The sequence below is a fragment of the Leptopilina heterotoma genome, unplaced genomic scaffold (assembly GCF_015476425.1).
Source record: "Leptopilina heterotoma isolate Lh14 unplaced genomic scaffold, ASM1547642v1 Lhet_54, whole genome shotgun sequence".
NCBI lineage: Eukaryota > Metazoa > Arthropoda > Insecta > Hymenoptera > Figitidae > Leptopilina > Leptopilina heterotoma.
Window position 1 is genome coordinate 3757467 of NW_025111118.1, and position 26073 is coordinate 3783539.

Genomic DNA, 26073 nt, shown 5'->3' on the forward strand with positions numbered 1-26073 from the left:
TTCTCTTTCTTAAAAAATATTATAAACTTCATCCATTTTTATTTTAAAAATAATTTAAAATATCTTTTTTTCTGCAATTCAAGCAATGTGTCATTATAGTTTCATATAGAATTTATTAATTACTTATCATTAAAGAATTATAATTTATATATATTTTTTTTTACAAATTATACATTATATGAGTGATGACAATTTTTTTTTTTAGAAATTAGTGTTAGTTTTTATTTTTAAAAGGAATATAATTTTTTTTTACAAATAAATTTACAAATAAGTTTACAAATAAGTTTACGAATAAGTTTACGAATAAATATACAAAGAAATTTATGAACCGATTAACAAATGAATTTTCGAATAAATTTTCAAATAAATTTTCAAATAAATTTACAAATAAATATTCTAAAAAATATACAAATAAATTTACGAATAAATTTACAAATAGATTTACAAATAAATATTCCTACAGTTTTATATATTGATACAATAAATGTAATTTATGTGTAAAAAATTAAGTGTAACATTAACAATTAAGTAACATTTAATATTTTATAAGTACATTTTTTTTAAAGTAAAAATTTATTATTAAAAATAAAAGATAATAAAAATAACAATATAGAACTTAAATATCAGTGATGTAAAGCAAAATTGGTAGAATAAAAAAATAAATTCTATTCTAATGAAACAATAATTGCAATAATATTACATAACTTATTTAAAAATTAAAACTTTATGTTTGAAGTAGAACTAATAATATAATAAATATTTCATTAAAAGTTGTTTCATTGTATAATAGAAGGATAATTATTTCACGATCATTAAGTTCTGAACGTTCGAAGGAAAAAAATATTTTGCATTTTAATATTTTAATAAAATAATAAATAATAATATTTTAATAAAATAATAAAACTTAAATAGTTTTATACAAAAATAACATTATCATTAGAATTATAAAAGTTTATATTTGGACATTTTGTTTTTGAGTAATTATGGACAAAAAGTTTCATCTTTTAAATAATGTTGAATTATAACAACAATATTTAATACTTTCACAAGAAGCGTTTCATTTTTCCATTACAAAAGAACAAAAAAAATTTAAAAAAAGTTCACAATGAAAAATTGAAAGATTCCATAAAAATTTTGCGTTTTCTAGAGAAAATAGATTTTTAAAATAATATGTATCTTTCTATTTTTTTTTAGTTTGGAATTTTGAAAAACTACTCAAAATTTCTATGGAATCGAAAGAATATTTTTGTTTGTTTGTTTGCGATGAAATAGAGTAGAAAAATTTTGGACATTTTTTTTCTTTTTTTTTTTTTGCAAGTTAAAATTCATAAAATTTTGATAGCAGTTAACTTATTTTGTTTCTTTTTTGTTTTTTATTATTATTATTATATGTTCGGAGAGAATTATCAAAGAAACATTTATTCTTTATTTATATAGAAAGATAAATTTTTCATTTGTCAATCTCTTTTTTGATAGAAGGAGAAATTATTTACTGGTCGAGAGAAAAAGAGAGATAGCGAGAGATAGATAGAGAGAGAGAGAGAGAGATCATTTTGAACGAGTAGCTGAGTGAAAAGTCTTTTGAATGAAATATATTTTACTTTAGATGTGAGTTTTTCTTAAAATTTCTTCTTAATAATCGCTGTCGAGAAACTCGAGGTCCGACAAAAAATCTCTTATTGGTATTCTTCTGATCCTTAGTCTGTCTTTGATGCTGTTTTTTCTATTATTCTTTTTATTGTTTCCTCTCGTTGAAGCACTCGACGAGGCATAAACGTCATAAAGATCATCTGTGCTGAGACCCTGTTTAATAAAATAAAAGATTTTTTTTTTTTTATTTTCCAGACGTATAATGCTTGAGAAGGATAATTATTAGGATCTGTTTCTTAGTTAATTAATGAAGACTGTATTTTGTGATTATAATTAAATGGATTACATATTCAATTTTTGATACAATTTTTTAATTAATTAATTAATTAATTATGTAAATATTTATTTATATACAATTAATATAGTTTTTTTGTCAGTTAATTAATTATTAATGTAACTTAACACTCACATTGTCCAAAAGAGTTGTCCAAAGTCTAGAATTCTTCAAGCCATTATATTCTTCCTTAAACGAGGGAGAATTCAAATTTTTGAATTCATTTTCGTGTTGATTTTTGTGTCCTGGTTCAATGACAAATCTTTTTGTTTGTACACCTCGACATTGACTGTGGAAAGGGTACATTCTGAAAAAAGGTAGAAATTTTTTAATTTTAGATTAAATTATAAATAAATGGAGGCAAAATATTTTTTTGAATTCTATTATAAGAAAAAGAAAATTAGGAAAAATTTTTACTCTACTTACTCGCAATTGACGACTACTGCTCGAGCATGGGCAAATGTTATTAACACACTGAACAGAAAAACGCATTCACGTAATGCCATTTTATCTGAAACAAAACAAACAAAAATTATTCCAAATTAGTCCAAATATACTAAGTACTGTTTAATAAAGTTAAATAATGTTAATGAAAGAGTAATAATTTAAAAATGATGAAATAATAATATTAAAATAATAAATAATAAAATAATAAAATAATAAAATAATAAATAATAAAACAATAAATAATAAACAATAAAAAGAATAAAAAATAAAATAAAAAATAATTATAAATTTTTTAAAAATAGAATTATTAAAAACGTTTATAATAAATATAAAAATAATTATAAATAAATATAAAAGTCTTGATATAATTTGCTTGTCATTTTCACGTGAATAGTGAAAAAAAATATTAAAAATTGTTTTAGAAATTAAATAATCATTTATGTAGGGCATCATAAATAGAAATTTGTCTTTTAAAAAAAAATTTATATGTGATTTGAAATTTTTCGAATACGTATTTTTAATCTTTAATTATAAACTTTTTGTGAATTTCATTTTTATGTTATTTTATTATTTGTGATTAAATTTCTCCTTTTATTATGTATTTATAAGTAAAAACGAAAAAAAATTAATATTTATGGATAAATGGAAGATTTTTTTTATCGTTTTTAATTAGAATTGTAAATTTTAAATAATATTGTATTAATTAAAATCACATAATAAATTAATCAATATTAGACTTTTGCTTCTGTGCTTTACTGGAATAATAAATAAAATTAAATGAAAAAGTAAGAATAAAATAAAATATCACTGAAGTAATTAATTACTTTTAATTAAATTATTTTATTGATAAAAATAATAATTGTATTCATTAAAAATTATTAAATAATTTAAATTTAAAAATTAGATTTTTTTGTTTTTAATACACGAAAAAAAATTTTACTTGAAACAACGATAAGTTTCTTTAGAGTAGCGAAAGTATTAACTGAAGGGACTAAAAATTTCCCGAATATAGTGAAATTTCTAGCTTTTTCGAGTAAAAATTTTTTTTTTTGTTATAAAATATTTTAGTCAAATATTTAAGTCAGCTAAATATTATTTAATTCAAATACTGAAATTATTGTTTCAAATTCAATTTATTTGACTGAAAAAAAATTTATTTGATTCAAGTAAATATTTATTTAAGAATAGAAAAGTATTCGATTATTTGAATCAAATAAATTTTTTTTCAGTGATATAATATTGATAATATATTTTCAATAAATACATATGAAAGGAAATGAATAATAATTCGTTGATTATTTAATTTTTTTCAGGAAACTTCATCAAGACTGAGGAACATCATTTATATTCATTCTCACAAGGCGACGTCGACATTCGGTGAGAAATAATTGACTCGGATTATAAAATTACTACGAATGACATTCGTTAAAAATTTCGTATCGTTCCGTTCACGAGAGTATAAAACGTATGATTATAATTATATAATTAAAAATTTATTACGGTTTTTAAAAAAAATGTGTTAGCTTCGGGAGTGTTCGTATTTTTTCTAAAACCGCGAATCGATTTTAGGGTGTTTATTATTATTTTTTTCACGCAATAGAAAATTACTTTTATTTTCGGGAGTGTTCGAATTTATCTTCAATCACGAGTCTTAAAATTTATTTATTTTCTTTATTATTTTTATCATTATTTTATAAAAATTACTTCCAATTTTTTTAATTATTATAATTTTTGTAATTTTAAATTGTTTTTATTACCTATTATATGATCATAAAGTTCTGAACGTTCAAATTAAAGAAATATATTTATTTCTCCTGGAAATTAAATTTTCATTGCAATAATTTTGCTTTACGATCAAAAGAAGTTATTTATTAAATAGATTAATAAATTAATTTTTTCGATTTTTGGAAGAATAAAAGGTAAAAAAAAACACTCTTTTAAAAGATATTTATTAAAATTTATTATTTATAAATAAATGATTATAATAATAAATTTATTATTTATTAAAATTTCTAAATGTAAAATCGAGTGGGAAATTTAAGTCTGTAATTTTGATTATAATCAGTAATTAGGAAAATATTTTTAATAACAAATATTTCGTTCATTTGAACGTTCTAAACTTATTGCGGATAAGTTTTTATTACTTTTCAATGTTATTTCTATAATATTTTATTATTAATTTTTTCCTTATTTTTTTTTAATTAGGTACTATTTTAATTTTTGTTTCAATTGTAAATTCTGATATTTCTATTATTTTTTATTAATTAATTAGAATTGTTTTTGTTACTTTTCATTATTATCTCTATATATTTTTTTCCTGTTTTTTATTATTACTTGCACTTTTAGTTCGATTCTAAATTTTGTTTAAAATGTGAAATTAAAATCTGTTAATTAATTAAAACAAAATATGGTTTTGGGAGTGCTCGAATTTTCTTTTAATCCGCGTTCGATCGATAAATTAATATTTAATAAATATAATTTTTTTCGTCGCGTTTTCGGGAGTGTTTGGAATTTTAAAAATCGCGAGTGGACTTTTTTTTAGTTTGGAAGACAACGATTTTTACTTCAGGAAGGAGATCGGGCAAGGAAAAATGGAATTCAAGGTAAAATTTCTTTCTTTACACTTAATTAAAAAATTTAAACTAAGAAAATTACTCCAAGAATTGAAAGGGTTAAATTAATAAATTAATTTATATTACGACTTTTTTATTTGCTATTTCGGTCATCAGTCGCATTTTTTTTAATAATATTTAGAATCTACATGGTGAAACTAATTTAATAGCATTTGAAAATCAAAATTTAAAATAAGCAAAAAAATTTACTAATTCGAACTTGTAACGTGTAATTTAATTTTTATTTTCATTAAAAAAAAGAAAAAGTTTTATCTAATTTTGAAATTAGATGAAGCGTATAGAAAAATTAGAGATGAGTGACTGTTATGAAATAAAAAAAAAAGAAGTAAGGAAGGAATTTTATTGTTAGAGCTTATTATAACTTTGTCGAAGGGATCTTTTTGGTTTCGTTCTAATTTCATTTCGTCGTATTAACAATTTAGGGGTGGGTTTATCGAAAGACATGTTCTGTAGTACATCCGGTGTAGTGTAGAAAACTTTTCTTCTTTCTCTTTCTCTTTCTCTCTCTCTCTATATATATATATGTATAAAAGGATCAAAGTTTATTCAGAAAAGTAAATATGATCCAGAGTCATTGTACCTCAAATAACTCTTAATCTTTGTCAAACTTTGTAACGTAATTTAATCTTAAATCAAGGCTTCTAATTTTACACAAGTTCTCCGATGAGAATTATTTTTAGCTCATTTATTATTGATTGAGAAAAGTGGAAATAATTTTTTGTTTCTCGAATTCAATGAATTTTTCAAAACAAGTTCAATATTTGTTTGAAAAAAAATTATTTATTTATTTCTTTATTTATTTATTATATTTTTTATTTGATTCATTATTTTATTTACATTTATTTTAATTTACCTTTATAAACAAATAATTTTGCTTAATCAAGAACTAAAATTATATTTTTCTCTAATTCTCTTTTTTTCTGAAAAAAAAAATTATTTGTCTATATAAATAAATAATTTGCCTATGTAAATAAATAATTTACCTATGAAAAAAATAATTTAACTATACAAATAAATAATTTCCTTTTATTAAGTCAATTTTTTTGGAAAATTTAACTGTAAAAATAGTAAAATACAAATAAATAATTTACTTTTATTGAGTCAATTAATCGGAAAATTTAAATGTAAAATATTTTTGGAAAAATGGTTTTTTTTTAATAAATGTTATCAAAATTTTAGATTTATGAAGGAATGAATTATTAGTGTCGATAAAAATTATTCTTCAAGAATATATAAATCTCGTGCGGAAAGTTGTCGTAAAAGGCTTTATACACCTGTTGCATCGTATTGTGTTTCCTTCCCCCTTTCACTGCTTGTCAAGTACGTAGTGTATCTTTTTTTTTATTATCGAAGCAGACGAAACATTATTATAATTAACATTCTCAATTTTATCCCTGATTTCTCAAATAATTTCTAAAAAGACAAAAATAAAATTAGAAATTCTTCAAAATGTTTTTTGTCAATAGAAAATTTATTTTTAAAATAAATTTTTCTCGATTCGAAAATTTCTTTCAAGACCTGCAGACGAAAAGTCAGATTTAACAAATTAGAAAATTACAAAAAAGTAATTAGAAATAATTTTTATTTACAACGTAAAAGTTTACAACGTTTATAACCAACGATTTAGTGGAAAAAAATATTTTTCTATTAAAATTTTGATATATTTTTGTATTAAAAATAATATTCATGATTTTTTATCAATAATTTTAAAAAGAAAAAGTTGCAAACAAAAAACTATTTTTTTCTTTCAATCGTCGATCATAAACGTTGTGAACTTGAACTGAAGTAATTATTTTAAAAAGAAAAATTGGTAAACAAAAAGTTTTTTCATCCATTATTTAAAAAAAAAAAATTTGCAGACAGAAAAATTGTTTTCATCAATTAATTTAAAAAGAAAAATTTGATTATTTCCGTTTGAAAAATATCCTTTTTTTATAATCGTTGATAATATAAACGTTCTAAATTTCGCCCACGTTATTTATTTGATTTAACATTTATGTTTGAAATTAAGCAAACTATTTTTTTAGTATATTGTATTTGAACAAAATTTTTTATTCGAAAAAGTATTATTTGATTCGAAAAAAGCTTCTCTTGAATTATTATTGTCAATAATTATTAGATCGTAAAATTTCATTTTTTCATATTTTCGAAAATGTGTAACAATAGAAAATAATTTACTTTAAAAAATTCTATTTTCGATAAATAATTTTTTTTTCTGCAATTTCTGATTCTGATGAATAAAATTTATAAAGTACGCTTGAGGAATTTTATCTAGAATGAAATCGACTCCTTTTTTTGTGGGTTTATATTATCAAAAATGACATGACGAGGTAGAATTTACATACTTTTTGTTAATAACACGGCGCCATGTAAATTCCTTTCTTTTTTATGTGTGCAGTAAAAAAAAAATTAAAAAAATTTCCCGCGCATAAAAGGGTGGTGACATTTTAGATCTCAATTTTAGGGAGTAAATTAAAATGGAGTTTTTAGATTCTTTTTGGATCCTTTTTTTTGCAAAAAAAAATAATTTGGTTTTGTAAGAAAGAAAAATTGGAGGAGAAATTTTCGCTCAAGTTTCATACACTTATTATTGTAAATTTATACGTTTTAAGAAAGCTTGACCTTGAGAGTTGGAAAAATCAAAAAAGAAGACAAATATATACACAGACACATGTATATATACAAAGTGTGTAGTAAAATACTTTTCTTAGTGACATTGCGGCAGAAAAGAAAGGACGGACGTGGTTTTATGGGTCAGGAGTAGCGAGGTTATAAATATAAAAGTTTTGTGGGGGCAGATATAGTAAGTGAAGCTTTTGGAGCTTTCAGAAAATTTCACGATTTACTCATTCGTCTAGTGGTTTCGACTAAATAGAGCACTTTCCCATGCCAAATAAGACAAAACGAAAGAAGAGAAAAAATACACATTAGATAATGGATGGGGGATTTTTAAATTTTCTATGATTCACTTTTATCTCTCTAAACTTGTCGACGACTAGTTTTGCATTTGTGCTTTTAGGAAAATGATGTTTAGAGCAAAAAATGTCTTGGGATAAAATAAAATTTTCCCATTTATTTTTAATTTCTAAATAGACAATTGTTATTAATGTTAAACAATCAAACTATAATTGTTAATTATACATCAAATATTTGAAACTATAATAGTTTATTTTAATCTCGAGAGCTGATATTCAATTTAGATACAAAAAATGATCTATATAAATGGAGTGTCATTAATCAAATAAAGAATCTCCTGCGTAAATTTTTCCATTAATTTCTAATTTAATTTTCCATAAAAAGAATTGATTTCGAACCTGTTGGGACGAAATTATCTTGAAAACAAAAAAGAATTGAATTCTTTGACTTTTGTTAAAAGTTTTGATCTTTGGAAACTGACAATTAGTTTGCACTTGAAGACAAAAAAGCAATTTTGTCTGACGCAAACAGTTCTTGTTCCAATAGAATAGTTACTTTTAAGTAGTTCAAGTCGTCAATAGTCAGACTATCGGGTTTTACATTAAATTTTATATTTTATCCCAAAATGTTATTAATAAATATATGATATTTAATTTTGTTAACAATTAGTTTATTTTTGAAAAAAATTCTGTCTGACTTAAACTTTACCTGTTCTACTGAAAGTGGAAGATTAATTTTTTCAGTTGTTAAAGTCAACAAAAGTCGGACAATCTTTAGGAATCTTTAGGAAATTTTGCACAAAAATTAAAAATGAAATTTGTGTTTTCTACTATTATATTTGAAACAATAATTATAATGATTATAATTATTATTTATGATAATTATAATAATTATGTTTTATTTAATTAATTTTAATAATTAGTAACAATTATTCAGGACTCGAACTACTTTGCAAATCCCGTAAAGGTCCGTAATTTGATTCAAAATGAATGAAAAGTTCGTAAATTGTACGATATAATTTAGAGAATTTTAGAGAAATTACAAAGTTCAATTATTTTCAAAAGTAATCAAATTCTTCGCACAAATTTAATGATGTTAAAAAAATTTTTAAATTCTCGTCAAAATTTCAATTATCTTTAGAAATAATTAAATTCTTCTCCGAAATTCAATTATTTTTAAAAATTTAAATAAAATTATTGGCAAAATTTCAATTATTTTTTAAAATATTTCCCTAACTCAATGATTTTTAACATCTACTATTTTAATGAAAATTTCCAAAAGAATTCAATTATTTAAAATAAATTTCGATAAAATTCAACGCAAAAATTCAATTATTTTTAAAAACTTTAATAAAATTCGTTGCAAATATTCAATTATTTTTATAACTACACAAACCTTTAATTATTGCTATAAAATAATAAAAATTTCACAGGAATTCCAATATTTACAAATTTTTTTTATAAATGTCTTCGCAATCATTCAATTATTTTCATAAATAATAAAATTTTGACAGGGATTCAATTGTTTTTGTAAATAATAAAATTCTTTTTAGGAATTCAATTATATTCATAAATAATAAAACTCATTGCTGAATTTCAATTATTTTTAACACAATTTTAATCAAATTCTTGAAAAATATAATTATTCTTAAAAATGTTATTAAAATTCCTCAAGAGAATTCAATTATATAAAAATGTTTTTGATAGTCTTTATGATAATTGAAGTTTAAGAAACAATCAATTATTTAATAAATTATTTCTCTTTGTATCAAAATAATTGAATTCTAGTAGAACTTTTTTTAATAAAAAATGATTTAAAAATTAATTTCAGTTGAAATTTTATATTATAATTGAATATTAAAAGCATTAGAGAGTGAATTTTTAGAAATAATTGAATTTTGAAAAGGTATCAAATTAAAATGTTTGGAAATCTGAATTTTTAACAATTTTGTGGAATTAATTTTTTGCGAAAGTTTATTTGTGGATTTTTTTTTGAAATTATTTCAAGTTTTTATTTTCTAATACATTATTTAATTGAAGAATTTATGAGTAATTGAAATTTTGTAAAATTGAATTGTATAAAGAAATGAATTTGAAAATTCTCAAAGAACTTTTTCAAAAATTATTAAAAAAATAATGCTTATAGACAAGATTTTTAGTTAAAAACACGAAAAATAAATTTAATTTTTTGAAAAGTTACAAATTATTGCAGAAATGGAAAGAATTCAATTATTATTTAAAAATTTGTTGATAAAATTCGTTATGGGAATTGAATTTTAAGAAATATTCAATTATTCAATAAATTATTTATTTTTTTAGTTAAATAATTGAATTGTAGTAGAATTTTGAAATAAAATTTTTTTTAAAAATGAATTTCAGTTAAAATTTTAAATAATAATTGAATATTAAAAGCAATATAGCGTAAATTTTTAGAAATAATTGAATTTTGAAATTAATTTTTTTTGTTTTTTATTGTTTACTGAATTTTTATTCTCCTAATTTTTGTATATTAAAATTATTTTCTAATAATTTTTATATCTACATTTTATATTATTGTAATTATAATAATTGCTGATAATTATCAAAATAAATTGAATTAAAAATAATTATTACGATTATCATGATTTATCATAATTTATGGTCCCGATGGAATGCGGGGAGTTTGTAATAAAAGAAAATAATTGTACCTATATATATTATAATTTCAATAATATAAAGAAGAAATATAAAAATTATTACAATATAATTTTAATATAAAGAATAAAAATACAATAAACAATATAATTATAATAGTTATTATAATTATTATCATTATACCAAACTATGAATAATTATTTTTATTATTATAATAATCAACCATATGTAAAATGTGAATATAGAAATTAGAAAGTAATTTCAATAGACAAAAATAAAAATAAATAACGTCGTCTGACTTAAACTTCTCTCGTACTACTGAAACTAGGAGATGTTTTTAATAAAAAAAAATTTTAACATAAAAATTAAAAGGATGATAAATATACAATAAACAATAATAATTATTACTTTAATAAACCCAATGTATGACATATATATAGTTTTAATCTAACACATTTAGTTTTTTGGAATGCAAAAAGAAAGTTTAATAATAAAACAGAATTCTCACTTTCGCACATTAATTTTAATTATCACTGTCGTTAAATTAAAATGGATGACATTTTTCACACGATTCAAGGAAATTATGTTTTAAGCTCTCACATATAAGCAAGTGACTTCTTTTCTCCTACATATATATCTAATAATGTTATAAGTTAATTAAAAAAGTTTTTTTTAAATTGTCAGTCAATTAAAAAGGGTAGGGCGCAAAAAAAACTACTTCAGCATATATATAGAGAATGATTATGTGCATAGAAAATAATTACAGTGCGCCATTGATATGACAGTTATAAGGTGAAACCTAAAACGTGTTCGCGTAGAAAATTAATAAATATTCATGAGAGGAAAGAAAAGACCCTTCTTATAGTTTTTTAATCAAATTACTTTTTTATTTGAATTATTGCATTATATATTTATAACGGCTTTTTATTATCGATAAACACTTTTCCTCTCACGCAGAAAGTGAAAATTTAATTGGACACTATTTTTCACACCGAAAAACAATTATGTAATTTATCGAGTATTCAAATGATTGCAAATGAAATTAAAGAAAGAGATGAAATTATAAAACTGAGAAAAATATTTATTATTATTAAAATATTAGAAAATTAAAGATATTAATTATAATTAATGTTGATGTATTTAAAAAAAATAAATAAAATATGTTAAAATTAATTAGAATTTTGTTAATGTTAATAAAAAAAAAAATAAAAATAAAAATAAAATTTATTTGATTTAAATTAAAAATTATTTGATTCAAGTAAATATGTGTTTTATAATAGTCGGTTATTTGAATCAAATTATTTTTTTCAGTGAAATAATAAATATCTGATATAAAGAAAATATAATAATTAATTAATAATAAATATTTTCATTTAAATAAATAAATATTTAATTTACTTTCTAAGAAAAGAAATTGTCTGGTTATTGGCGACTACACTGTAAAAAAGGGAGTTAAATTTTAACTCCCCCGGGGGGTCTATAAAAGTCGCACCCATTGGGGAGTTAATGCCAGGGAGTTAAATAAAGAGAGTTAAAATTTCACACCCAAATGCTAAATCCCCAAGGAAAAAATAACTCGCGCGGGTGTTGAATGAAGGGAGTTAGAAATTAACTCTCTTTTGGAGTTGATTTTTAACTCGAAAAATTTCACTCCCAACTCCCGAGTCTGTTAACTCCCTAAATTTTTTACAGTGTAGATTTGAACCTTTTTATTGAGAGCGAAATAATCAAAATGAATATTTTGCAATTGTTTTTATTGTTACTCTATTGTTGTAAATTTAAGGAAATAGTCTGACTATTGTCGCCTTAATCTACTGAAAAACGTGATACGTGTGTCACTTCCAGTACAACGAGAACACTTTGTGTCAGACAGAATTCAATGTTTGCGTCAGAACAAAAATTAGAAATTTATCGGTTTTTTCAAAAGAATTATTTACTTAAAAATGTGATAAATATTATTTTTTATTTTTCAATCGATAAAAATTTGCAAAAATAAATAATTGGAAAATTAGAAAAGAATCCGTTAGAACATGAAAATTAATATTTAAATTATTTATACTATATATTGTTTTGTTTATTGTCAAATATTTATACTTTCAATGGCACTTCAGAATGAGATTAAAATGTAAATTTAATTAAATCGACATATTATCAATTGCTTCATCAATCTTTATCAAACTTTATCAATCTTTTTCCAATCTTATCAATCTCTATTTCTATTAATCTCTTTTTTATTTACTTTTTTATTTATTTTTTATTATTTTTTTATTTAGTTTTTTTTGAGAAAATTTTTTGATTCACAAAAAAATTAGAATAAGGGCAAATTTATATGAATGACAAAGTGAATAAATACCAGTTAATAATAAAAACAATTAAGTTTTAAAATTTCTGTAAAGAGGGAGTGAAAATTCATTTTGAAGTCTGAAAAAAATTTTGAAATTTCAGAAAAGAAGATTAAAATTTTTCTGAGTGTTTTATTAGTCTTTATATTTTGAATTAATCCATTATATAATGAATAAGTAATGAAATAAGAAAACATAATTTGAGGAATAAAAATATTCCTTACGAATAATGCATACATATTCTCTGAAGTTTTAAATCTAGCCATAAGCTATTTGAAAGAGTCGTTTTGAAAGCGATTCGTTGGGGGGGGGGGAATGAATATCGGAGTTCTTCAGCTCGGAAACGAGAATGGCAAAGTAATTATTAGTTTTTTTCTCCTTCTCTTTTTCTCTGCCTTTTTGTCTTTTTTTTTTGTTTTATTTCTTCCGAGCTTTTCTTTCAAATCGACTACACTCGAGAATCATTGTTAAAATTAGAGAGAAAGTAGAAAAGTAGAAAAATAGTTTGTATAGAGAGAAAAGCGAGGGAGAATTTCATTAACGCCATCAACCACACAATTTTAGGGCCAATTATCTGTAAATCCGTTTGCTAAATTACCGTCTCGAGGATATGAATTTAATCGTCAATAGGACCCGACATCCTTTTTTCTTTTCTTAAAAAGAAGAATAGTTGGAGAAATTTAAAAAAATTATTTACCATGTTTTCTAATTTTTGTTTCTGAGAATTTATTGCTTTTTCTACATTTGAAAAAAAAAAATTATTTGATTCAAGTAAATATTTATTTGATAATGCTAGAATCGTTTATTTGAATTAAATAATTTTTTTTCTTTGTAAGTAGTGAGGAATTTTTATTTTGAGAGTAAACAATAAAAATTAACAAAGTTTGATAAGTATAATTGTTAGAATTATTTTTTTATTCATTATTATTATTATTATTATTATTATTATTATTAATATTATTATTTATTTGTTTACTTATTTAAACATATAAACTGGCTTACAAAGAAAAGAAAATTGGAAAAAAATTATTATTTTATCATAATTATTACAATTACTATAATATTACATCACTTATTAATATTAGAATTATCACAATTATAAAACTAATTATTATTATCATTAATATTCTTATTATTATGACTTTTATTTCGTACAAAAGGAAAAAAATATTTTTCTGTGTGATGCTTTTTTTCAAAACTACCGAAGCGATTTTTTGTTATGTATTTCATCAAAAGGATGAGTTTTAAATTAACTAAACTAGTAAATATCACGCAAGTCTCTTGCATATAATTAATACCACGAATTATTTTCTAATTATTTTTTGTAAATTTACAAAAACAAAAAGAATTGTTCTTTTAAAAAAAAAAATTTACTCTCTTAATAGACCGTTGTTTTAATTTGAACGATTCGCAAATTTTTTTTTTTTTTTGTATTTATTATTTATTTTTTAAAATTTATAATTTATTATTTATAATTGTGAATACATAATTTTAAATTATTATAATTTATTATAATTTATTTATATAAATTATATAAATTTATTATAATTATGAATTTTATTATAATTGTGAATTATAATAAATTAAACAAATAATATGATTGAATATTTCTTTAAAATGAAAAAAAAAGAATTGAAAAATAAATTTTCTTTTTATTAGATTCTTTAAATTATTTAAATTTTCATCTTCTCGCGTCTGACGTAAATCGGTTGTTACTTCTGCGTGGAATTTTTACATTTACGCTCCTTACATAACAATCACTGTATTATTCATGATAATAAAATTCATCATTCTCTATGTTTTAGAGATAAAAAAAACGCAATGTTGATACAGTAACGCAAGAAAGTTTATTTTCCACTATTTTAATATTAATTTGGTATATTAAAATAAAAAGAAAAAAAGAATGGAAATAAATGAAACGAGTGTGTAATGTACTTGAATTTATATGAAATTTAAAACAGATGTTAAAATAAAAACTGAAAGAAAAATTTAAAGAGAGAAAATAAATCATATGAATAAATAAAAAAATTATCGCAATTTGAAATCATAATCTTTCTCTGTGAAATTGTAGAGAGAATATTTTATTTATATAATTGTCCCGTTCAGGAAGGAAAATGAGAATCAAAAAAAAAAATAAATAATAAATAGGTAATTATAATTAATTTGAAAATTATAATTTTTAGATAAAAAAAATTATAATTATAAATAATTATAAAAATTAATTTGAAAATTATAATTTTTATTAAAAAAATGTTATTTTTAGATAAAAAAAAAGAAAAAGGGAAAATTTTCAAGTTTGACAGAAAAAAAGTAAAAGTGTTAAATTTTTGTTTTATCTTTGAGTAACAACAAGTCTTTGAGATGAATTTTACGGGGGATTTTTAGCCTCCTGGCAATATGGTAATTTTTTTTTTCGTCTTTTTTAAGACAAGAAGAAGAAGAAGAAGAAGTGTTCTAAAGATTTTCATTAAAAATATCAAAAGCAAAGATAGTTTTTTAAAGGTCAAAAGTTGATATAAAAATTTCATCATGAAATGAAAGAGAAGAATGTCTATTTAAAGAAAATTAATTTTCAACTTTTATTATATTATTTTTTTATACTATTTGATATAAATGGAAGAAAAAAAAATTCTGGAAGCGATAAAATATATATATAAAAAAAATGATATCAGTTTGAAAGTCTTTCGGAGTTATTAGCCAAAAAAATGGCGAATCTCTTAAATTTCTCCCACTGGAATCGATTGTAGATTGTTAAAAAAATTTTCTCCTCGATTGAGATTAAAATCTGCACATCACAAGCCAACAACTTTTCCCATTTGCATTTCAATTGCGTCATTTTATATATATATATATATATATATATTCTCCTCTGTAAAATGTACCGAACGAAAATTCTCTTATTTATAACACAAAAAAAAATTACAAGTTTTTTAAAAAATTATTTTACTTCTGGGTTTTTTCATTTATTTCGAAATTTTTCATAAATTTCGTGAAGAGAATTATAATGAAGGTAACGAGAAAAAGATTATGGAAAATATGGATGAATAATATTGACATTGAGAATGAATTGTAAATACAATTGTTAAAAAAAATTTAGTTTTTTTACAGAAATTAATTTAATTAAAAATAGTATTAAAATATTTTTATTCAAATTGTTGGAAATAATAAAACGAGAAATTTTATTTAATCCTCGTGTATTTTATAAATTTTTTATAAAATTCTAATTTCAAGAGCATATAATACTCTTTTTATTATCGTAAATTTTAAAAAACAGGAGAAATGTCTATTTTTCGATCGGAACTTGTTGTAAGAAAAAGAAAAATAATACATGAAACTTCTTTCAAGGAGAAAAATTCTTGGCTATAATTTCGAGATGCTTGTCGATGTTTCCGTAAAGTCATTCTTTTCACACATCGATGGCGCCGATTCATACTTGACTATATATAGATAAATAGAAAATAGAAAAATCTTGATGAAAACTGATATTCTTCACTTTGTGTATATATATATGTATTGTAATCCATTAATAAATTCTTTCTTTCACCGGATCTCGATATATTCCTCAAAATATATATATCCGTATATATATTTCACAAAAAATGAAAAAATATAGAAAAATTAATATCTATAAATGAAATATGGTTTAATTTTATGTGAAAGGAATTTTAGTGTGGAAATTTTTCTTCTTTTTTTTATACAATATATATATAATAAAGAAAGAGAGAGAGAGAGGAAATTATTTTCAGTTTCTGGAAAAATGTCGAGAGTCATTAAGCTAATTTCGATAAAAGCCATTGAATTTTTACAAATTAATGGGTAGTTTTCAGTTGATTGTTAATTTATTTACGCACTGAATTTACTGGCTGGAATAATTTATTTGGTTCAAATAATATTACATGCATTTGGTTAATAGTAATTTGATGATAAATAATAATAATAATAAAAATAATAATATTGATAAGAATATTAATAATAATAATATTAATAATAATATTAATAATAATATTAATAATAATATTATTAATAATAATAATAATAATAATAATAATAATAATAATATTAATAATAATATTAATAATAATAATAATAATAATAATAATAATAATAATAATAATAATAATAATATTAATAATAATATTTTTCAAAACATAATTTTATTTGATTGTGAAATTGATTCATTATATAATTGAAATATTTTGACAGTAATGATGGCATTATAATGATTATAATTAGCGTTTGAAAATTTGAAATCGATAGGATTATATAATTAATTAATTAAATCAATGATTAGTGAATATTTTCACTAAAAGATTATTTAAGTGATTGTATTGTTTCAAGAAAATATAGAGAGAAAATAAAAAAAAAGCTCAGCATACTTGTTGTTTGATTTCATTTCGGAAATTTAGGATTGAAAAGATTTTTGATTAATTGAAAAGCGCATACTCATTTGACTCGGGATGATTTGTGTTTTAGACTTTTATTACAAAATATTCTCAATTCTCTCTGCTCTACTCAGGATATTCATATTATATATTGAAAGTGAATTAGCGATTTTTACTGAAAATAATTAATAAAACTTTTCAAGCACTTGATTATTAATCAAATTTAGAATCGAACAGTGAATTATATTTTTTCGTTCCTATTTTAAAGAGAGGGAATTTTATATATGAAAATAAAAATTTTTTTTTTGAAATTTCGAAAAAATTAAAAGTGAACGTAAAGAAACTTAAAATAAATAAATAGAAAATAATTTGATAAATTATTTAATTATGAATTTTGTTGTTTATTTATTTACTTACTTATTTGTCTTTTTATTTAAAAATTTTATTTATTTTTTATTTATTATTTATTTATTATTTATCTAATTATTCATCCAATTAGTTATGAATTTATTTATCTATTTATTTAAATACAATACTACAGAATAAATTATGTTTCACTTAAAAGAATAAAGTATATATTTGGTTAATTGAAACAAATGTTCAGTTGTTCTACAAGTTGAAGGCTAAAAATGAGGATAAATTATTAGTCAAAATTATATGATCTTTTATCTTTATTGTGGTTTCGCTTTCGGTGGATTTTTCCCCTGCTTTTCTTTTTTTTAATACATATTGCCCTTTAGTGACAGATCTTAATTTTTCAAAAAAAGAAACTTTTTCAAGTGAAGGTTATATTTTTCAAGAGAAACGAACAATGTTGACCGTATAATTTGAGTGCTCTCTCTGTATGGTCAAGATAAGGGTTCAGATAAGAAATTCCCTGCACAATTTCATATACTACAGTGTACATAATGACCTACTTTTTTTTGAGGTTTTTTTTTTAATTTTAACTTTTCCATTACCATGAAGTTTGATAATTTAATTTCCATTATTAATTTAAAAAAATATATTTGCAATTATTTTCTGAATAAAAGATTTTCTATTGTATAAATTTTATGATTTTGAAAAATTAAAATATATTTCAATGTTTATTTTTTTATTTAAATTTAAATTTGTGATTTTTAATTTAAAAATTAGAATATCCTAATATTCTAATTTTTAAATTTTATGAATTTGTTTGTTATTAAAAAATTTAAATACAAAATTGTCGCGATGTGAAAATTTAAAATAGATATTTATGAAAGTTGTGCGATTCGTTCATTTTAATAAACAAAAAAGTCCACAAAAACCGCGTAGTCGGTGTAATCGATGCCCGGGGGCGGAAGAATCTGCAATTTATTAAAATTCCTGACTCGTTTCCAGATTTTCAACGTGATTGAGTCCTAAAAAAATATCTATGAGAGCACATGACAATAACGGTAATAATAGTGCGCTGGTAGGGAAACTGTCGTGAGTGAATTACAGTTCAAGTTTTGTCGTTAAATTTCTAATGGAGAACATCGTTCTGACGAAAAAGGGAAACTGGAGATAGAAGCAATCATGATAAAAACAAAATGGAATGATAATAACAGTTATAAATATTAATAACAAACAAAAAGAATTGCAATAATGTTCAAAATCAAAATTAAAAATTATAAAATAGGGATAAAAATAAGAATATGAATAATAATAAAATTCAATACAAAAAAATTATAATAAAACGAATTTATTGAAACAAATAAGTAAATAAATATATAAAATAAATTATTATATAATAAAAATGTTAAATGAATAAATCAAAGATATTAAATATTAATTATAATAAATAATAATAAATAATAATTATTATAATTGTCCCGTTTATTTTTGTAAATAAATAAATATATTTATTTATTTAGTCAATATACTAGGGCTTACAAAAATAAAAAAAATAAATAATAAAAATGAAAAATAACAAAAAAATATAATAAAAATAAAAATTGTAATTATTATTATTGTTATTATAAAAATAGTAGTAATAGTAAAATTAATATAATAAAATGGTTTCGTTGTTAATAGTTTTATTATCATTATTATTATTAAAATAAAATGGATTTTAAAACGAGATGAAATGAAAATTTTCGAGAATTCTCTAATAGAATAAGAAAAAGAAAATTAATTAGCAAGGGAAAATTAATGACAAAAGGGTTGAGATTCATATATATCCTTTGACTTCTTATTCTTTAATCTTTCAAAAATACTCCCACGCGATCTATTTCATCGACAGATTGAATGGAAACTTTTACTAGATTTTTATCTTACCTACATGAAAGAAATTTGTTTATTTTCTAAAAATTTTTGAATAATTTTCCTTTTTTTATTTTTATTAAGTTTTTTTTATTTATTAATTTATTTTTTCATTAGTATTAGAGTTACTATTGTAATATTCCATTATTTAATTATTAATATTAACTAATATTATAATATTTATTTTTAATATTGAATTTTCCCGGAATTATTCACAAATAATTATTGTCAATCATCAATCGACGAAAAATTTTTTATCAAAAATATTTTTAGAAATTACAGATGATAATAAAAATTAAAAACTTAAAAAATTAGTAAAATGAAGTCATTTCACTCATTTTTTCATAGTTTTAATTAATTTTTTCAATTTTTAATAATATTTTTTAGTTTAATATTTATTATTACAAGAACTGTTAATTAAGAATATTGGTAATTATATTAATTTTATAAGAATTTACTGACTTATTGAATGGAAATTTAGACTTGTCTTTAAAATCAAATGCGAAATTAATTATTAAGATTATAATTATTATAGTATTGGAATTTTAATTATTAAAATTAATAATTTATAGTTTAAATAAGGTTTTAAAATATTTTAATGATTCTAAATTTCCGAATGTTGAAAAGTTTTTAATTTTTATTATCATCTGTAATTTCTAAAAATATTTTGGATAAAAAATTGTTTGTCGATTTGAACGACGAATCATATGTTTTAACATAAATAAATAAATATATAAAACTCTGCAGTTTCGCCTGTTACTTATTATTAATTTAGATAAATATCTAGATATTTATTTATTTAAATAAATATTTAGATGTTTATTTCTTTAAATAAATATTTAGATGTTTTTTTACTTATTTAGATAAATAATTAGACCTTTATTTATTTTAATAAATATTTAGATATTTATTTATTCATTTAAATACTTAGATATTTATTTATTCATTTAAATACTTAGATGTTTATTTACTTATATTAATAAATATTTAGATATTTATTTATTTATGCAAAAGGGTTAGAAAATGGTTATTTTTGCAATTAAAGCTATTTTTTGTTTCTCAAGAACTTTTTTTATTTAGAAATGAAAAATAAAGAAATTTTGGGTAATGTATGTGAATTTTTTTTATTGATATACAATTCTTGGTAGGAAGGGGGAAATTTTTTGAATCGTGAATCTTTAAAAAAAGAAAGATGAAAAATGAGGCAAGAGCTGTGGTGCAAGAGAGGAATCGAGCAATTCGCATATAGTAACTGAAGCTCGGATTTGGGACGTTCTGGCGCCTCTGTGTCTACATGGAGAAAAAGCTGCGTTTCCCCTTGTTCGCCTTTTCCAACACTACTTTCCCTATTTTCTTCATTTTTCCTTTTTATATACATGAAAACTAAATTTGATCTCCATTTTTCTGCATCAATTTATCCCAAGATTCGAAGTTTAATGACCTCGTGCATGAGCCTATTTACTGAAAATTAAATTTCTCAATCTTTTCTCTCTTTTTTTTTGTAAAATTCAAAAAAATGAGAGGGAAAAAAAATTCCATTTGGGAAATATATTGAAAATTTATTAAAATATTTGGTAATAACAATATTTTATTTTTATTATTACTTAATTAAAAATTTTTAATTTTTAAAAGTACAAAATGAGGGGAAATTAATTTCCTAAAATCGTAATTCGAAATTTACGAGAGAATTGAATATATATAAGATTGGAAATTTTTATATTGCCTTTACGTGGATTTCATGATAAAATTTTACACTTTTATAACTTTCTTCTGGAATTAATTACGTAAAAAAATATATAAAGAGTTTGATTTTACTAATTTTCTTTCATTTGGATACTTTTTTTGTTATATTATTTTTCTTATTTCTTGTTTATTATTCTTCATCCATTATTCTTTCATTATTCTTTCATTATTCTTATATTATTATTTCTTGCTATTATTTTTCTTCGATTATTATTTTTCTGCTACTATTTTCTTTCTATTATTATTTATTGTTAATAATATTATTATTATTAATATTACATTTTTAACTCTTTGAATTCAATTTTATATTCTTTTATTTATATTTTCAATGTGAGAAAATTTTTTTTTTTTTACAATGATTGCTTCTAGAAATATGAAACAATATACGCATTGATTTCTCTCAATTTCGAGGAAAAATATTGTTACATTTGGTATTTTTAGATGAATCGACTTGATTTTGATGTTTGCACTAACAAGGAAAGAGTGCAAAAATGCTTCTGATTTGTGATAAACTTCCGGCTTGATTTCCATTAGTTTCTTATTCGTGTGCCCACTTATATTATTCTGGAGACGTTTTATTTTCTTTTCCCCGCAAAGTAAACTTTATAACCACAACCATATAAACGACATTGAAATCTCTATTCTTTATAGTTCCCTATCTCAATAAAAAAAAGTACTTTGATTTATCTACCATTTCTTCAAAAAAAAAGAAAGAAAATATTTTTTTCTTCACACAATAAGTAAATAAGTGAAAAAAGTTTCTTTTATCTTGATTTTCGAGCCTTTTTTATTGTATACAAGTTTTTTTTCAAAAATAGAATAACGTAACACATTATAGCATCCAGCCCCTCAATTTTATGTTTTTTTTTCTGTATTGAAAAAAATTTCTTGTCATTTATAATTATAATATTATAATATTATTAATATTCATAAAATAATAATAAAAAAATAATATAACAGTAGGTATAATAATAATAAATAAAAAGAATAATAATGAATAATAGAGATTAATGTTAATTTATTACAATTAATTCTACATTTGATTTAAAATAATATTGAATTTCAAAAAACAAATTTAATAAAGTACTTAAAAACATTGAAGGCAAATAAATTTAGTTTAATTCAAAATGAAATGTGTATTTTAACTGCATTTGTGTAATAATTAACTTACAGTTGCATTTTAAATTCAGGAAATAGGATTAACGGTGTAATAAATTATTAACAGTTCTGTTTATAATCCCTTATTACGTAGGTTTCATAAATGAAAAATTTATCAATAGACAATTCACTTGTTGTTGATATTGTTGAGAATACTTAAGTGTATTATTAAATCTATAAAGGGTTCGAAAAATAATTTTAAAAAATATAATTTAATTGAATTTATATTTTTTTGTAAAAAAAAAATAGAAAAATAAATTTAAAAAAGTAGAAAAAAAATAGAAAAAAGAAATAAAGGAAATAAATAAAAAAAAGAAAGGGAGGAAAATAAAAAGGCTTTATATGAAAAATAAATGTATTAACTCTGGTTAAAATTTTTAGATCAAAATATTTTGGCTATTTTATTATATTTTTAGCTTTCAAGACTTATGGAATTAAAAAAAAAATGAAAAGAAAATAATTTTTATTCTGGTCTTTAAAAAAAAAAAAATGTTTCCGTTTTAGTAAAAAATATATCAATTATATAGGAATATTTTTGTTACTTTGAACAAAACTAATCGTAACTGACCTATTTTTTTCAAAAAAAGAAAATCATTGTCCACTTTTCTCTCGTAAAAAATAAACTTTTTTACTTTTATTTCTTTTTTTCTTTTTTTCTTTTTTTGTAACTTTCTACAGTAAAAGGGTGCATTTTCCTTTCTTGCTTAGTTGTAAATTTAATTCTCTTTTTAATTTTTCTATTTCGTTTAATCTTTAATATAACTAATTTTTGGAATTCAATTTACTTTTGTCATTTTATTCTTAATTTTTATATTTTTTATTCTTGACTTTTAAAATTACAATTTTTATGATTATTTATAAATTAGATATTTATAAAAATTCATTTTATAAATTTGTAAAAATTTCTTATAAATTTTCTTCGGTAACTATATATTATTATTTTCTTGCCTAAAATGGATTTGAAAAAAAATTAATTAATTAATTCTCGAAAACAATTTTTGGTGGAAAAAAATTGCAGGGAAATAATTCAATTTTTTTCGGTTGGAATTTCGATTATTTTTAATAAGTGTAAATAAAACTAAGACATTTGATAGTGAGCAATTTTGTGCATCTATAAAACAGTTTTAGACCATCAACATTTTATCTTTTACGACCTTCAGGGAAGAATCTTGCAATCTTCTGCGTAAGAATTTCACCATTTTCTTTGTTATCATCAAATTTTTTTTAGACAATTTGTTGTATATAAACTCCACTGACATTGTTATAAGTAATTCATACAACTTGGATTTTAAAACTATTTTTACTTTTTTTATTTTTATGCTCATTATTTCTATTATTATTGGGATAAAATTTTATTTTGTTATCAATAATAATTATTATTATTGAATTTTTAATTGGAATTTTAATTAGAATTGTAAAGTCTTTGACGTTACAATAGGCATCCACTATTTTATTACTATCATTATTACTATTAAATATTATTATTATTTTTGTTATTACTATTATTGTTATTATTTGTTATTCTTGTTATACTACTTTTCTTATTATGTTTTTAATTTTTTTATTAACATCTTGAATTTTTTTAAATCTACAAATTTTTTACAGTGAGAGAAATTTATCATTAGAACTATTGCTTATTATTATTTTACTATTATTATGTTTATTAATATTATTATGTTATTAAAAAAAATAAGCGCACTTTAAAAATATTGTAACTATTTTTGAAAATTTGGAGAATACTTTTCTAAATAAACAGTTATTGACAATTCATTTTTAAAGCAATTATTAATAATTAATTATTTCGATAATTATTTTAAAGTATTCTCTCTTATTATTAATTAAATTTATTTATCCTTTTTTTTTGATAAATAACAAAAAATGGTGAAAAATTCGTAAAATAATTGAATGAATGAAACTGAATAATTGGAAATTTTGCAAATTAGTTTCTTTCGTTTTGCTTTTATGTAATTTGAACAGGGAAGAAAAATTTAAAGAATTTTTCCCATCACATTTCATTTCCGTTTTATTTCAAGTATTTTAGAAATTTTTTTCTAAGCATTCTTCGAGGTGTTTTCTTAGCAAATTCTTTTAATTGATTTAAAAACAAAATTTACAATAGAATAGTACCAATTTTTGTTAGAGCAAATAATGTATTTAATTATTTTGCAAGAATTAATTTTATTAAATTATTTTTTGCAAAAAGGGGGTAAATTTTGATTTTTGTAAATTTGGGTAGAACGTGAAATTTTTTTATTGGGTATGTAATTGGAATTTTCGAATTTTATTTGAAAAATTAAATTACAACCAGAAAAAAGATATATTTGACTCAGAGCCAACAAGACATTTTATTTCTTTCAAATAAATTTTAATTTGGTTTAAATAAAAGTTTATTTGGTTCAAAGAAAAATTTCTTTGGTTCAAATAAAAGTTTTATTTCTGTCGAGTAAAATTTTTCTCCAGGTGTAATTGAATTGAATTTTAAAATTTCTTACACATTTCAATTTTATACAGATTAAATTTTAAAAATAAAATTTTTTCAATCATAAAAAAAATATTTTATTTAAAAAAAAGTTTGTAAAAAATTTTTTTTTTCAACAAAAATATTTATTTACAAAACTTTTTTAGAATAAAAATATAGTTTTAATATAAAAAAAACTTTGTTTGAAAAAACATTTTTTTAAAATAAAAATAGCGTGAAAAAATAATTACCGGAAGTAAAGAAGATATTCCTGTATTAATTTTTTGATAAAAGAGGGTTCCGCACGTAACTTTTGTTCAATTTTTGGTTCTCGATGTCTTCAAACGCCTCTCCTCTTCTTCCGGAGCACGAAGAGCACGAAACACAAAAGAATTGTTACTGCGCCTCGAACAGAAAATTGTGGGGGTTGAAAATTTTTTTCTAACACTCTTTGGATTCAAGTATTTTTTGGTACTGGCGCTTTTAGTTTGGTGGTTAGAGGGCGAGTGATTGGTGGAGCTTGCGCGCCCCACATTTATACACCAACCCCTTCCTTTCTCTTCAAAAGTATATCGCAAAGAATGATTTTGTCAAACCAACAAACTACCCCTTCTTTTTGAAACTCACAGATGTACTCCTCTTATTACGTCATCAAAACTACAAATCCACCCACATACTGTCAGCATCAGTAAAAAAAAATTCTTTTTTTTATATACAGTTATTAATGCTATATATCTATATGTATTGCTTCGAAAATGATAAAAGAATATTTCGAAGAAATTTTTTTTTCCCTCTTTTTGATATTCAAAAGTGGATGAAATAAAAGAAAGAATGTAAGAGTATTTTTAAGTGTGTTTTATGAATTAATTTTTCTTTAGACGAAATAGGTACCTTTTTATTTTTTTTAATAATTTATAATGGGAAATTATTTTTTTTTTTTTCAAAAATTAAAAATATCAAAGAAAAAATTGTTTTCTTTATTTTTGCTATTCAAAAGTTTTTGCAAGTAAAATAGAAGAATTTACAATAGATTGACGTGATTTTTATTGAATTACTTTTTTTTTTGTTAGATAAAACCGTTACTTTTTTATTTTTTAAATACTTTATACTGGTAAGATTATAATTTTTTTCAATAAAATTGAAAATTTCAGAGAGAAAATTTTTTTTTTTTTTTT

At 21.0% G+C, this 26073-nt stretch overlaps 1 protein-coding gene across 1 annotated transcript; it reads right to left on the reverse strand.

Moving 5' to 3' along the window:
* Positions 1–969: 969 nt before the first annotated feature.
* LOC122508491 lies at positions 970–25589 on the reverse strand. The gene is made up of 4 exons (XM_043621889.1): positions 25150–25589; positions 2351–2435; positions 2060–2231; positions 970–1803 (listed from the first exon to the last, which is right to left on the reverse strand). The coding sequence occupies exons 2-4, from the start codon at positions 2428–2430 to the stop codon at positions 1633–1635; spliced, it is 423 nt and encodes a 140-aa protein (XP_043477824.1). The 5' UTR covers positions 2431–2435; positions 25150–25589; the 3' UTR covers positions 970–1632.
* Positions 25590–26073: the final 484 nt, after the last annotated feature.

What these genes read in the sequence shown, in the direction of transcription:
- LOC122508491 (XM_043621889.1), bottom strand. Translation starts at nt 2,430, where the DNA reads ATGGCATTACGTGAATGCGTTTTTCTGTTCAGTGTGTTAATAACATTT. An exon ending in GCAGTAGTCGTCAATTGCGA is followed by an intron (nt 2,232 to 2,350) that starts GTAAGTAGAGTA and finishes ACCTTTTTTCAG; the next exon opens with AATGTACCCTTTCCACAGTC. An exon ending in GGACAACTCTTTTGGACAAT is followed by an intron (nt 1,804 to 2,059) that starts GTGAGTGTTAAG and finishes TTTATTAAACAG; the next exon opens with GGTCTCAGCACAGATGATCT.